This window comes from Neomonachus schauinslandi, chromosome 11 (assembly GCF_002201575.2).
Source record: "Neomonachus schauinslandi chromosome 11, ASM220157v2, whole genome shotgun sequence".
Lineage (NCBI taxonomy): Eukaryota > Metazoa > Chordata > Mammalia > Carnivora > Phocidae > Neomonachus > Neomonachus schauinslandi.
Window position 1 is genome coordinate 109608400 of NC_058413.1, and position 15346 is coordinate 109623745.

The 15346-nt window shown below is 39.3% G+C and overlaps 1 protein-coding gene across 2 annotated transcripts in view; it reads right to left on the minus strand.

The window, feature by feature from the left end:
* Positions 1–15346, minus strand: part of DYNC2H1 (dynein cytoplasmic 2 heavy chain 1) — a 301460-nt gene that overhangs the window by 195376 nt on the left and 90738 nt on the right. For both annotated transcript variants that reach the window (XM_021696303.1, XM_021696302.1), the window contains exons 55-61: positions 14367–14504; positions 9215–9328; positions 8529–8689; positions 7324–7447; positions 6404–6525; positions 4351–4437; positions 1490–1616 (exon numbers count right to left, since the gene is read on the minus strand). In XM_021696303.1, coding sequence (XP_021551978.1) covers positions 1490–1616; positions 4351–4437; positions 6404–6525; positions 7324–7447; positions 8529–8689; positions 9215–9328; positions 14367–14504 — 873 coding nt within the window. The remainder of the gene's footprint in view (positions 1–1489; positions 1617–4350; positions 4438–6403; positions 6526–7323; positions 7448–8528; positions 8690–9214; positions 9329–14366; positions 14505–15346) is intronic.

Below are 15346 nucleotides of genomic sequence, written 5' to 3' on the forward strand. Positions count from 1 at the left end.
TTTCTCATTTTGACTTTCAGTCTTCTTTTTCTTAATGTAGTTAAAGCACTGCCAATTTTGTTTATTTTTTTGGAAAAACTGGTCATTACTTCCAACGTTATATTATTGTTTATTTTGGTCACTATTTCATTATTTCTGATTTTTCTTTGTTATTTCTTTCCTGTACTAATTTCAGCTAAGTTTTTTCTTTTTCTAGTTCCTTGTGATTGTATAATGTTAAGTGTTTTATTTGGAATTTTTTTCTTCATACAAGCATTTATAGCATAAATTTCACTCTAACATATGCTTTTGCTGTATCCCACAGGTTTTGCTTTGAGATATATTTTTTTTTTTTTTTTTTTTTTTTTTTTTAAAGATTTTATTTATTTTTTCATGAGAGAGAGAGAGAGGCAGAGGGAGAAGCAGGCTCCCAAGGAGCAGGGAGCCGGACGTGGGACTCGATCCCAGGACCCTGAGATCATGACCTGAGCCGAAGGCAGACGCTTAACCATCTGAGCCACCCAGGCGCCCTTGAGATATATTTTGATCTGCTGTTTGATTTCTTATTTGGCCTACTGCTTGTGCAGTAGTATGCTGTTTAATATTTATATATTAAATATTTAATATTTACATTGTAGATTTTCCAGCTCTTTTTTTATTGTTGATCTTTAGTTTCATACCATTGTGGTTGGAAGATATACTTGGTATAATTTCAGTCTTCTTAAATTTGTAATATTTGTTATGTCTCTTTTTATGTGATTTAACCAAGGGATTCTTCTGTGTGTATGTAAAAAACTGTGTATTCTATTTTTCTTGGATGGAATGTTTTTTACAGATCTTTTAGAACAATGTATTCTGAAGTATGCTTTAAGTAAAAAAAATGTTCTTGGTGAAAGCATATCAGAGGAGATGGGCTCCTGGGTGGCTCAGTCAGTGAACCGCCTGCCTTCAGCTCAGGTCATGATCCCAGGGTCCTGGGATCGAGTCCTGCATCGGGCTCCCTGCTCCACAGGGAGCCTGCCTCTCTCTCTGGTGGGGGGAAGGAGGGGGGAATCGAACTAGTTCAAGAAAAACCCACCAACCAACCAAAACAAAACAAAACAAGAGACAGCACTTTAACAAAGTCAACATAACAGTATTTCTAGAAGGAGTAAGCGGCCAACAGTGTCAAATCCTAAGCTGGTGGTCCCAGAAGGCCTAGTCCAATGGGATTTCTAGAGAGTGCCACACTTTCCCTTGAGTCATTTTCGTTCCTGCTGTCCCCCTGGTAACCTACACAACTACGGGAGGAACAGGCTGCACTCAAATGCACACATACAGAAACATTCTGCTTGAAGATGAACTCACATCATGGCCCTGTACGTCTACATCACTGACCCTCAGCCAGCTCAAAGTGCACGGCTACTGCCCTCCTGTTTTCTTTTTCTAACACATACAGTACACTGCTGATTTTCTGTGTTTTAAAGGAAGCCTCTCTCTGACGGCCGTGCCCCCGGTGCCCCCAGCCAACCTGTGCATTCCAGCGCTTGTGCTCTCTATTGAGCTGACTGATCAGGACCTCCGCGGCTTGGATTGTCTCCTGCGCTCTGCTCACTTCAGCTTCCAGTTTGGCGGCTTCTGACGTCCTGCTCTGGAATCTGTGAAAACGTTAACATCAATTAAAGGCAAAGGGATTTAAGAGAGATGACTGAAGGAGCCTTAGTAAGTGAGCTTTTCTCTACGTTAATGGTAATACTGATAATATTTGCGTTCAGGATAGCACGAACACAGCAGACACAGCAGGGTGCAGATGTGAAAGGCAGGGCTGCTCGAGCACAAACTCCTCCCTGTGATGTTCAGGGCCCTGTGGGAGGGTCGACCCCCCCCCCCCCCCCGCCCCCGCCGCCTCCTCAGTTTTCCCTCATTCGAACCTCCCATGTCAACCTCTGAAGGATAAACACACTATCCTCTTCTGGATATCCTGCTTCTTCAGGACATCCCACATGCCTGGAATACCTTCCAGCCCCTTTCTTACCCCACCCCCCAGCACTCTAACTCCTTCAAATATCTACCTATCAAAAATGTAAAGAAAATTTTAAAACTCACTTCAAATATCCAACCCATTACATATATTCTTTCCCTATGTGCCCACTTGCCCAAGTTTATAACCATCCTTTTAAATTATTTTCCTTAAAAAATACTTGTACAAATTATTTTATTAAATAAAATAGTAATATTCCAGCTGATTACCTAGTCCTTCAATAAATACATAAGTACTTATAAAATGCCCAGGATTGTGCTAAGCATCAAAAACAAAACAATAAACAGCAACAAAAAATCATGTCATGTAATCCTCAGAACAACAGCTCAAAATAAGTGTTATGATTCTCACGTTCCAAACAGATTTTCTTACAGGTTTCACCAGTAATCAGTAGAGGATCTAAAATCCACCCACGTATGGGTGCATCTGACACTATGTTCCATGCAATTTACAGTGCATCTTATTGCCTCTCTAAGCGCTCAATTCCTTCTCCTACACATGGGAGTAGAACTCAGTTTTCCGGTATGGTAGCCACCAGCCACAAGTGGCGATTTAAATTTAAATTAACTAAAAGTAAACAAAATCTGAAATTCAATTCCTCAGTTACATTACCCACATTTCAAGGGCTGGTGGCCACCACGCTGGATGGTGCAGACTACAGAACTCCCATCATGTCATCAGCTCCGCTCGAGACCTGGAAGTAGAGACCACACCTACTCACCTCAGCAACTCATACTACGTACATGGTTCTGCCGTAAGTATTTGCTGAATCAAGCTAACTTGAATGTTTCTGTATAAATTATACTAAAATGGCAAATGTCTCAATTCTGTCAAGTTAGAATTTAAATATTGATAGATCATATTTATTTTTCAACTACTTTTTTCTTTGTACATATATAAGAAAATAAGATTGTCACTCACAATCTAGGGTCAATTAAACCTTAATTAAGAATCAAGTAAATGGCTATTAACCGGCATTGATTCATTCTTGATAATCACTCTAAACTGGAAAATGCCATTCTGTTTTACTTAAAATTCAAAGTTAATTCTGAAGGTTTTTTTAAACAATATTGACAGTATGGCATAGTGATTAAGAACAGGAACTTTATAGAGTGAGACAGATCTATGATCTAGTGCTAGCTTTGTCAGTTACTAACTGTTCAACGTAGGAAAATAAACCTTCCTAATGTGCAGGATGAAAATACCCACCTCTCTGGGTTTACGTGAAGTACTAAAAATGACACGTATGTGAAGTGCCCAGCACAACAGATCACACGTGTACTACCATATGTGAACCACCCAATAAATACCGAACACTTGGCTGAACAGTAAGCACCAATTCTCAGCATAGGACACTGAAAGGAATAAACACTTTCCTCACGCTTCTTTAATTATATCTAGAAGAAAATGATGAAGTTTCTTTCCTGTATCTATAACATACAAAAAAATTCAGAAATATTGAAATGACCGGATTTATGGGTTTGAGGCATTTTTTTTTCTCTATAAGTAAATATATGTAAATATAAACAAGATCATTATTTCCTGTATGGGGAAAAAAATAATAGTTTTCAGTCTGATGAATTTATTTCTTGGTACAGTAATTTATATTTCTTCCATAAAAAAAAGATGGAAAATGGAACACACCACTTAAAAAAAGTATGTATTTAGAAAAGTTGGAGTCTTACAAAACTAGAAGCAAATGATAACATAGCACAGTGTTTAATCACATATGCTCTAGCTTTCCAATTTTCACGATTTTTAAAGGGACACGGTCCCACATTTGCTATGATTCCCACACCAGTATTTTCCACCCTGTACTCTACAGCAATCACATGAAGCCAGAGGTTAAGGAAAGGTTTTATGATTAATAATATTCATAAATGGTCCTGAAATTTAAGTACGATATTGCGTAAAGGAGTATGTTTTTAAACATTCAAAGTACAAAACTAAAAGGACACAATAGTCTTAATGTGATCCTGCGCCTCAGGCAGATTACAGAACAGGTCACGTGAAGCAAGTCTGGATAACACGGAAATGCAGACGCCAAATGTAAGGACCTTGGGCATGAACGTACTACATTCTCTCCCTCTTGCACGAGTCTCCCGTGGCTCAGGAGTAGACACAGGGACAGCTCCACAAGGGAGACTTCAACTGTGTTTGTTCCTACCAAAATCACTGTTTAAAAAAGGAATACCTTCTATATTATTTCATATGCTTCCCTATTTTAGAGTGATAAATCACTAAAGAAAGTGAAAATAATGATTATAAGATTTTCAAAACTGAAACCTTAGTTTTCAAATATCCAAAATACATTTTTTTTTTTTTCAAAATACATTTTAAACTTAACTTACTTCTCTTTGAGTTCTGATACTTTCTGGCCAACAGAATTTAGAAGCTCCTCTAGTTTCCTTTTTCTGTCTTCAGTTTTCTTCAAATTTCTAAAATATAATTCCATTTTATAAAAGTTATTCTATTTTATATATCAACAACAGCAGAAACAACCCCTTCTATCCCTTCTAAAGCCCTACCAAATGAAACCAAGGGAATTAAAAAAAAAAAAAAAAAGATATTCATGCACAAAGATAAAGAGAATGAAAGAGAAAAGGACTGCTGCACTGGAGTGACTTTAATAAAATTTTGAAAGGTGGTAAGTGACATAATGGAATGCAAAATGCCAAAAGTTGAGGGGCTGCAGGAAGAAAAGCCAAAGAATTCCCAATGCTCAGGAACTGAGGACAACAGGTCCTCTGAAGATAACAGAGCTGACTACAGAAAGTTTTCCAATAGCTGATATAATCAATCCGTCAACCTCAGATTCCCTCCCACACTGAGAATGGACTATCCTCTTAACACATCCCTGAAGGTCAAGCTTAGAACCCTCACCCACCCCCACCCATACCCTAGGCAGAAAGTAGGAAGATTCTTCTAAAGAAGACTAGACTTACCTCCTCCCCGCAAAATTACCCACAACATCTGAGAGACTGCCGTCAAATGACCATCTCCCACTGCTGCGAATCTGTGCTTTGCACAAACTGACTAAAGGATCTGTAAAAACACAGACTCCAAGGCCTCACACCCTGGCACTCCCAGCATCTCTGACTCAGTAAGCGTGGACAGAGCTCAAAAATGGGGGCTCTTCCCAAGTTCCCAGGGGACGCTGATGCTGCTAGCTTGGGGATCCCACTGCGAGAACTACTGCAATAGAATAAGGCCTTCAAAATTGTGAGATTTAAACTACTTCTCACCTAGTATTGTAAACCCAGGTAATTTTAGACGGGCAAGATGTCAAAACATTTTTCATCCTATATACCCTTTCTAATGTGGAGGATGTGTTCTAGAAAAATGAAGGACTAAACTAAGAAAGAGAAGGACCCGAAACAAAAGAATACAATCAGAAAAGAGAAAGAGATGAAGATAGTCGCCGGAACCGTGGTGAAGAGAAGCCTGAAGAGAATAGCTGTTAGCAGCAGGCCTGGGGAAGACGGACCCACATTAGAACAGGAGGACAAAAGGCTCTAGGAGGGATAAGAGTAAGAAAGAATACCTAAAACACAGGGATTCCGAATATGGTTTAGGGTCTGTTTTAAGGCTGTGGATAAATATGTGATATGTCAACAGAAAAAAAATAATCAATTTTAAAAATGAGGAAATTATTGATCTTAAGAAAAAACAAAAAGATGTACAAGAAAGGAAATATACCCATAAGATACGGTACGTCTCAACTGTGGAAAATACTTACATACTCAAAATAATATAAACATTTAATATTATTCATTACACAAAAATATGTGACAAATTAACACAAAAATTTCACATAAGTATATTGAGAAAAAGAAGTTTAGGCAGCTAACAGTCTCCTTGTCCAGGGTAAGAAGAGATGAGGTCACACACAGATCAATCGAGAACATAATATGCCTCTCCTGCGCACAGAACCAATGCTGACTTAGGAACAACCACCAACTAAAAGTAAATGTTAAACTGTCCCCCTACCTGCCCAGACCATGTGTTATAAAATACATACAACACATTTCCTAGAACTTAGAAGGAGAAAACAAATTTAAAAGCCCTAACTTTCCAAAACCTACTTTTTTGTACCTTAATATTACTCATTCACAAAATTTAACTCTTTGTAAAAGAACTTCTACCAATTTATCCTCCCAACAACATAATAATGGTAGGGGGGGGGGGGAATGAGTTGGTTCTGCTCTCCAACTTCTTTTAACTGCATTTTCTTTTGATCTGTTTAATTTTATTTAACTGACTCTTGTTATATGTTTTAATGCTGTCAGCTGCCTTTTTAGGTATAAACAAGAAATATAACCTAGATAAACCCCAATAACTAAGTCATTAAATTGGTGCAAATAAACAAAGGTTAGAGTTCTTTATATTCGGTATCTCACTCACGATTCTAATCCCGCTTGCTCAGTTTCCAGAGGCTGAATGCGCTCCAGGACGTGGGAGTACTGGACGTTTGCTCTGACCCACGCAGCCAGAGGGGCGGCCGCCGTGCTGGCCCGCTTCGCATTCTGAAACATCCATCTCAAGTTAGCCAGCACCCTAACTTCATTTCAAACAAAAGCAAAGGTAATCCTGGTCTATTTTGCTTAAGCATTTAATAATTTATCCCCCCAAATGAAGTTTTTGGTTGATAGTTAAATAACAATAATGTGAATTGTTATTTTCATTAAGATAACCTTGAACTTTTGCTTCCAAATAAATATTTGGAAGCACATAAATATTTAATAAAATGATATTTTATTGACCTAAACACTCCATCAGCTACATTTATAATGAATATATGTCTGTCCACAATGATGTTCAGGCATCAGTTCTTCTCTTCTGTCCATGGGACACATCCTTATTGGATAAAAGCAACCCTGAAACCATGTTACCAACATCAGAGATGATGCACAAAACATTTTGTATAAGAGATCTAAAAAAAATCCCAGCATCATGGAATTTAAACTGTTCACTGAAATGAGATACAAGTGTCCTCAGGCAAGTATCTGTTATTATATGACAAATATGCAGGAAGGAAGAAAGGCAGACCAGGCAGGCGGGAAGTTCAGAAATGACAGACTGATACTAAGATGCAAACATGTTGCACGTACGACACTGACTGTGCTCTCCAGACCCACCCTGATTCCCACCCACCTGTCTGCCGCTCAAGGCTTCTGACACACAAGCCCTACGGCCCACTATTATCGTTTACTCTTAGTCTTTAGGCAGTGTAAATAATCGACAATGAAAAGCCATCACGTTTTAACAAGCAGAATATTACAGAGCATGGGAAGGGGACTGATGGCGTAGCTGTTAAAAATTACCTTTGAATCAAAAGATCCCTTATTTTTATAAAGAAGTTCTTCAACGCTCTCTCTTATTTCCTTGGGAATATTTCGTGCATCAAAAGTTGCTATGTCTTCTCTTACACCTCTTTTTGCAAGGAAACTAAAATTAAAACATTACTTCAAATGAGGCTAAATAAAATTTGCCATTTCTGACAATAACATTGATTTAACAAAATGGTGTATGCAGTACTTTTCATCCACTAGTTAACAAAACATAGGGTCCTGAAGTATCCCAGCTTCTCATGTGCTGCCCGTCACTTTGTAAAGACCACAAGGGTGAACTCCAGAGAGAGGCCCCGCGGTTCCTCGCCTCCTGTCGATAATGTGCAGCGGTGAAGGGCACGCTTCACAGTCCTCGGATTCTACCCACATCCCTTTCTGTGAACTGCTCTGTGCTCGTCTGTTCTAGGATAGGTCAGAAAATTTCCTGACTCCGTTCTAAGAAAGGGACTCCCAAGTGTTCCTCAACCTGCACCTCCCTTGCCACCTCTGGATAGGAAAGGACTCCACCATGACCCCCAGTCCCAGTATGGATCTGAGTGTGGGCACAAACCACAACACCGTCACCAAAACGTGAAAGCTGAAGCCACACGGCTGCATGTTTCGTTAACACCCGGCCTTTTCTCTCCCGGTGCGTGTCTTGTATTATTTACAGGGCTCCTGCCCTCGCTGCTTCGGCCCTTGTCTGACTCCACCAAGAGTGCAAGACTCTGAGGAGAGCGACAGTATTTCCTTCATCAGTAAATCACAGGAAACACAATGCTCTGTACCGTGGGCGGGCCAAATAAATGATGGCATTTATTGAGATGTTCTTCAAGATTTTAGGCATTCTTTTTTTCCCTCTGTGGATACTTATATCACACGTTATGGAGAAAGGAAAATACAGATCTTGATATAGGATCACACAGAGTATCTTGAAATATTACAGCAAAATGTGTAACTAGGTAATTAATGAAGCACAGTTTGAAAAACAATGTAAGAAGTACTTAAAAATATGAAAGAGGGGTGCCTGGCTGGCTCAGTCAGTACAGCATGTGACTCTTGATCGTGGGGTTGTGGGTTCAAGCCCCATGCGGGTTGTAGAGATTACTTAAAAATAAAATCTAAATCAATCAATCTATCAATCAATCAATGTGTACTTCACCGGTGAAATAACATTTTTCACAAATTCAAAAACTTACCTTTTCATGCTCACCCAAGATGTATCAAAGATACCCATCAACCTTAAAACGCCCTCAAGAATATCTCTGATGACATCAGGTGGCATACGCAGTGAGCGAATTTCTGAAAGAGATTCTGGCTTAATGTTTCCAACTGCTAGTTTAGCTTCATTGACTAGAGGCTAAAAAGACAAAGAGCATTTTTACTTTCAAAAAATATATATGTAAAAATCACTAACTCTAGAAGTTACTGAATATTTGTCATTTTATTAAAAATAACTCGTTATTAATATCCTTTCTCTTCAAATTATCAAAATGCTTTGAAACACACAAAATACAAAATCTTCAAATTCTTACCACCATAACTGCAAGAGTCTAATTTAGAAAAAATCCCATTTGTTTTGAGACAATTTGCCATTTTCAAGAGGCTCCTTATATTCTATGACTAGCTGGCTAATAACCTAGTGAGGAGCCAAAAAAGAGCCTGAGAGTTTGACTTAATTTCCCTACAACACATTTTTCTCCTCGACACTCAAACAACATGGCTCACAGGAACGCGGATGGTTTCTGATGACCTCCCTTCTCCCCGCCGACCTTGCTTCCTGCGTCTCTTCCATGAAGACCATTCGGTTGGAACCCATGCTTGCTAATACTGCTAGAACTCCCAGACACAGCCGGGAGTCAGACAACGCTCCGCTGTAGCCTACCTGCACCTCCTTTAATTCATCGTCAATTTTGTTTTTTCTTTCTTCAATTTTAACAACTTCTTCTGCTATTTTGTGCTTCAGTCTTTCAAGTTCTGTCTTTTGCTCACTAGCATCCTAGAGGAATATTTAAATGGTATTCCAATTAATTTTCATGCACTTGATATTTTAAAGCATGATATCAAAAATATAAATTATTTTAAAATAACATCTTCTATTAAATGTTTTCCTAATGTTAATTGACATGAAAGTTTCTAAGATGCCTGGGAAATGAATGTTATAATTTACTACGTATTTACTATCAGGAAGTTTCTATGCTTTATTTGTTTTAATGTTTCCAAATAGCAAAGCAATAAATGCTTATTATATAAAACCAAGCAACTCAGAATTGCAAAACTTAGAAAATTATCATAATATACATTTAACACTTGGAATAAATAATTCAGAGAGGTTGGTACTACTATGCTCATCTCATAAATGAACAAACTAAAGTCTTCTATAATTTTTTTTTTTTAAAGATTTTATTGATTTATTTGAGAGAGAGAGCACATGAGAGGGGGGAGGGTCAGAGGGAGAAGCAGACTCCCTGCTGAGCAGAGAGCCCGATGCGGGACTCAATCCTGGGACTCCAGGATCATGACCTGAGCCGAAGGCAGTCGCTTAACCAACTGAGCCACCCAGGCGCCCTAAAGTCTTCTATAATTCTAACAGTAAAGACTAACAGCTCTTAGAGACTACAGTGTATTAGAAGTTTGTGTTTCTACACTTTAGACAAAAATTGAAATCATGATACAATATGACGGTAAATAAATCAACAAAAATCAGTACAGATTCAAAGAACAGTAAATTATATACTAATAACACGTGAACTCTCTGTTCATGCATGCAAGTATCAAGGATCCCACATATGGAAGGAGGAAATTTGTCAAGAAATCTTTCAAGAGTCCTTACGTAAGTGGTTCTCAACCACATTCTGATCACCCAGGGAGCTTAAGAACGAATACCTGGTGCTCTGTTGCCAAGTTTATCGAAATACTTCATCTGGGTGCAGGCGGGCGCAGAAAGATCTAAAGACGCACCAGGTGGCTCCAATCTGGAGCCGAAGCTGAGACTCAGGGCACCGGCCAACTCCTCCACATCCCACCCTGAACTCCCTTACATATCAGTGCAACTGGAACCGTGGGCTCCTCAGAAGGGAACTCACGTGGTGTTCCATCACACACGCAAACATCCTCCAAGGCCCAGCACGCGTGTTGTTCTGCCACCTGGACGTGAGCCCTACTCCAGGATTTTACAGTATTTAATCTGTACTTTTCTCAAGTCACAGACCTGGAACTGCAACCTTTGCAAGTTCACACAGTTTGATATTTAGCTCTCTCTCCAGACTATACTTTGTTATAAAATAATGAACAGAAATGTCTACTTAGAGTTAAGCAAAATTACTAGCATACAAGATACCCAGCGACTCTTCTGTGTCTCAGCTAGGCAAGACAGCTAGCTACCGTCATAAAAAACCCTTCTGCGGGGGGCCGACCACAGGGCAGCACAGCCGTCCGAGTCCGACTGCAGCTCGCCAGTCTGAGGGCACATGGGCACACGCACTGCTCAATGGTCTCCTTTCATCAACAGCATTATCCTTCACACAGCCTTCACTTGTTTCATATTTCAAATTACTCTTCAAAGGTAAGGAGGTGACAGGTATTTTTTAATAATAAAAATGGCTGTCTGCTTTACATAAATCTTTATAGTAATTTGTTTCCAAAATACCTTGAGGAAAAAGTGATGCTAAAGTTTTATAGTATGAAAATTACATTTGATTTTCTATTACACTACTTACCAGGTCAGGTACTCAATAAAATTATCCTGGAAACACTGAATGTGTACATAACCATTATGTATCTGGAAATGTTACTGCTTTTGAAAGTTTCCCAAATGCCAATGGAATTATTTTGGCATATCAGGGGAAATCTTGATTATGTCATTCAAGTCAGTCTAGATAATCCTCCTGTGAAGCTCACAGTCCTTAAGAACCCTACCCACACTCAGATTTCCAATGAAGACGACCAAACTCAAAAAGAAAGCTTCTTTTGTGAATAAGAATAAAACAATCAAGTATGAAAAAGTACATAAGAAAATAGAGTGGGAAATAGAAGATTTCATAAAGTACCCTCCGAGGGCTAAGGAGAGATGAGGCAACAATGAAAGAGACCAATAAAAAGGGACGCTGCAGGGGCGCCTGGGTGGCTCAGTCATTAAGCGTCTGCCTTCGGCTCAGGTCATGATCCCAGCATCCTGGGATCTAGCCCCGCATCGGGCTCCCTGCTTGGCGGGAAGCCTGCTTCTCCCTCTCCCACTCCCCCTGCTTGTGTTCCTGCCCTTGCTATCTCTCTCTCTCTGTGTCAAATAAATAAATAAAATCTTCAAAAAAAAAAAGGGACGCTGCCAAAAGGAAGCATCTCCTGAGAGATAACATCAGAGCAGGAATGAAAAGCTCAAGAGGTGAATTAGAAAATGAAGAATTTTTAAAGGAAGTAGAGCAAAAAGAGAAGGAAAAAGGTGAGAAAACATAAGAGAATCAGAGAAGCAGTCAGGGAAGTCCACAGTCCAAGTAACAAGCATCCAGGAAGGGAAGACAGAGACATGGAGGGAGGGGAGTATGGCCACACGCAGTAAGGACACTTCCCGGACTGCGGAGAGAAGTGTCCTGGGGCAGAATCCACACGGTGTCCAACACAGTGAATGAAAGGAAACCTAAGCCAAGGCAGATCATGTCACCTTCAGAACAATGACTTCCACAAAGTCTCAAGAGAGGAAAAAAGAAAAAGATCACCTGCAAAGGATCAGAACTTAACAGAACTTGGGAGTGTTTCGGTCACGACAACAGAAGTTGGAAGAAAATGTCTGGAAACAAGGGGATTACATTTCTTGATGACTGACCATGCTGAGCATCTCTCTGTGTGTTTACTGGCCCTTCCTATGTCTTCTACCATGCAGCGTAGGAGGGTTCCCCTTTCTCCCCATCCTCGCCAACACCTGTTGTTTCTTGTGTTGTTGACACAACACAAGATCTTCAAATCTTTTGCTCATTTTTAAATTAGACTTTTAGTTTTATTATTGTGTTCTAATGGTTTCTGTATATTCTGGATACAAGTCATTTATCAGATTTATGTTTTGTAAATAATTTCTCCCAGTCTGTGACTTGCTTTTTAATTTTCTTCAGAACTTATTTCACAAAGGAGAAGTTTTTAATTTCGATAGGGTCCAATTTCATCCATTTTTCTTCTTCTTCTATTTTGGTATCACATCTAAAAAATCTTTGTCTCACCCAACATCATTTTCTCCTGTTTTCTTCCAAAGTTTTATAATTTTATGCTGTACATTTAGATCTAGGACCCATATTCAGTTAATTTTTATACAAGTTTAAAGTAAAGGTCTTGTTTATTTTTCTCTACATGGATATTTAAATACCATTTTTTAAAAAGACCATCCTTTCCCCATTTAATTGGCATTTTGTATAAAATCAATTCAAGTTTTAGTTTATTTCTGAACTTCATAGTGTTCCAATGATCTGTCTGATTATCACTACACCAGTATCACACTGCCTGGATCACTATAGCTCAATAGTCTTTTTTTTTTTTTTTTTAATATTTTATTTATTTACTTAGAGAGCAAGCGAGAGAGAGAGCGTGAGCAGGGGGAGCGACAGGCAGAGGGAGAGGAAGAAGCAGACTCCGCCCTGAGCAGGGAGCCCGATGCGGGAATCGATCCAAGGACCCTGAGATCATGACCTGAGCCGAAGGCAGACGCTCAACCAAATGAGCCACCCAGGCATCCCTCAGTAGTAAGTCTTTAAATCATAATTCTTCCAACCTTATTATTTTATGAGTTTTTGTGCCACTTCCTTTTATTGAGATTTATACATTAGTCTATTAAATATTGAAGTTAATTTTAATTAAAAGAGGCATTAGACTTGCAGTAAGCTTAATAGTCACCAACATGGAGATGGACAAACATATATGAGATATAATCAAGAAGATAAACTTACAGAACTTAGTGATTCATGAAAGGTAGGGACTGAGAGAACATATGTCTAATATAATTTATAAGTTCTGTCTTGAACAATTAGCTATATTGTCAACAACACAAGAAACAACAGGTGTTGGCGGGAATGCGGAGAAAGGGGAACCCTCCTACACTGTTGGTGGGAATGCAAGCTGGTGCAGCCACTCTGGAAAACCGTGTGGAGGTTCCTCAAAAAGTTGAAAATAGAGCTACCATACGACCCGGGAATTGCATTACTGGGTATTTACCCAAAGGATATAAAAACACTAATTCAAAGGGGCACATGCACCCCAATGTGTACAGCAGCATTATCTACAATCGCCAAATTATGGAAGCAGCCCAAGTGTGCACCGATAAAGAAGATGTGGGATAGAATACACATACACACTGGAATGTGACCCAGCCATAAAGCTCAGAGACGTCTCAGAAGACACGTCTAGCAGATTATTGGGGATTTGAGTCTGAAGCTCAGATGAGAGAGTAGGGCTGAAGGACGAGGGAGATGGATGTCACGGGGGTCAGCACAGAGCAGCCTGGGAGGGCACGCGGACACAGCGCCTGCGCGGACAAGAACGTCAAAGACGTCTCCTCTGAAAGGTTCGACAAAGGCAAGGCAATGGCAAAAAGTGGATAGAATCAAAATATTAAAGTATCATGAAAGTACAAGTAAAATGAATAAAGACTTATTTTGTAAATCTTGAGAATATTAAAGGCAGGAGAAAAAAACCCTTGAAGCCTGAAGGAGATAATTTTTTAAAAAATAAAAGGAAATCTCAACTTAACTAGCAGAGGGTAAACAAATAAAATCGCTTACAGACAAATCTATACCAACGTAAAATGTTATATATTTACAGGGTTTAGATATATTAGTATATGGTGAATTGAGAAGAATATAGCTATGATTTTAAAATAACATGGGAAAATACTATGCTTTTCCACAAAAGCTCAAGTACTTAATACCATCAGCCTGACTCAGCACAGACAAGCAGTATTTTTTAAATCCACGTAAGTAAAAATGTAAGTTTTCACAGTAATAATCAGGCAGATGTGGTCTCCCTACAGTCTGCATTTTCGTGCTCCTTCAAAGCGTTACCTGCATTGACACTGTGATCTCTTGCAGAGCAGCATCTGCTTCGTCTTGCTTAGTTTTAAGTAACACACTTTGTTCTCCAGCTTTTCTGTTCAGCTCGTCCACAAGAGCTTTAGCTTCATTCAGTTTAGACACACCAGCCTGTATCAATAAAATTAACCAACATTAAAAAAAAAAGGAATTTTATACTCTTTATCCTGATGAACGGATAAAGAAGATGTGGGATATATATACAATGGGGTATCTTTAAGAAAGAGTCAAGGAAAAACCTATGTGTGTACACATCAAACACTTGCAGGTGGACTTGGGTAGCTCCTTACTGCTAATTATAATGACTTATTCCACCATATACCCATTAAGGTACAAGACTCCACAGAGACATAAAAGAAAAACAGACTTTAAAGTGTCACAGTAAAGCCGAACAGATCAACACATACTTGGGAGCTTCAAGACCAGGATTTTTACCCACTGAAGTCTGTGGGAGAGAAAACAGAAAGCGAGGGAAAACTCGGCAAAGCTTTTCCACTTCTCAGTCTCCCTGACTACGTAAAAGGACTCAAGGCCTACACTTGGGTGGACGTCTGACCCTGAGCTGGCCATTACTCCACCCCATCCCACTACCCGTGAGTAATCCAAGGAATGAACACGAAAATATTCCCCCTCTCCTATAATATGAGTTGGGTTTTTGTCACCTAACAAATGAGAAGATTTCGGGAGACAGTAGTGGCAAAAAGCAATATAACCAGTATTTACTGAGCACCCAACAGAGAGGACAGCATCATGCTGGTTCTTTATCTAACTGACCCAATTAAGTTGCAGGTCAACAAGTCTATGTAATTTACCCAAAGCACCCCAGACAACTAAATCAAGAAAATGACCTTCCCAAAGCAAGTATAGTTAGTGGCTTGCTCTGAATGAAAGAGGGGTAAAGATAACTTTGTCAATGATTAGGGTGGATCCTACTTATGACACTAACAGAGAGA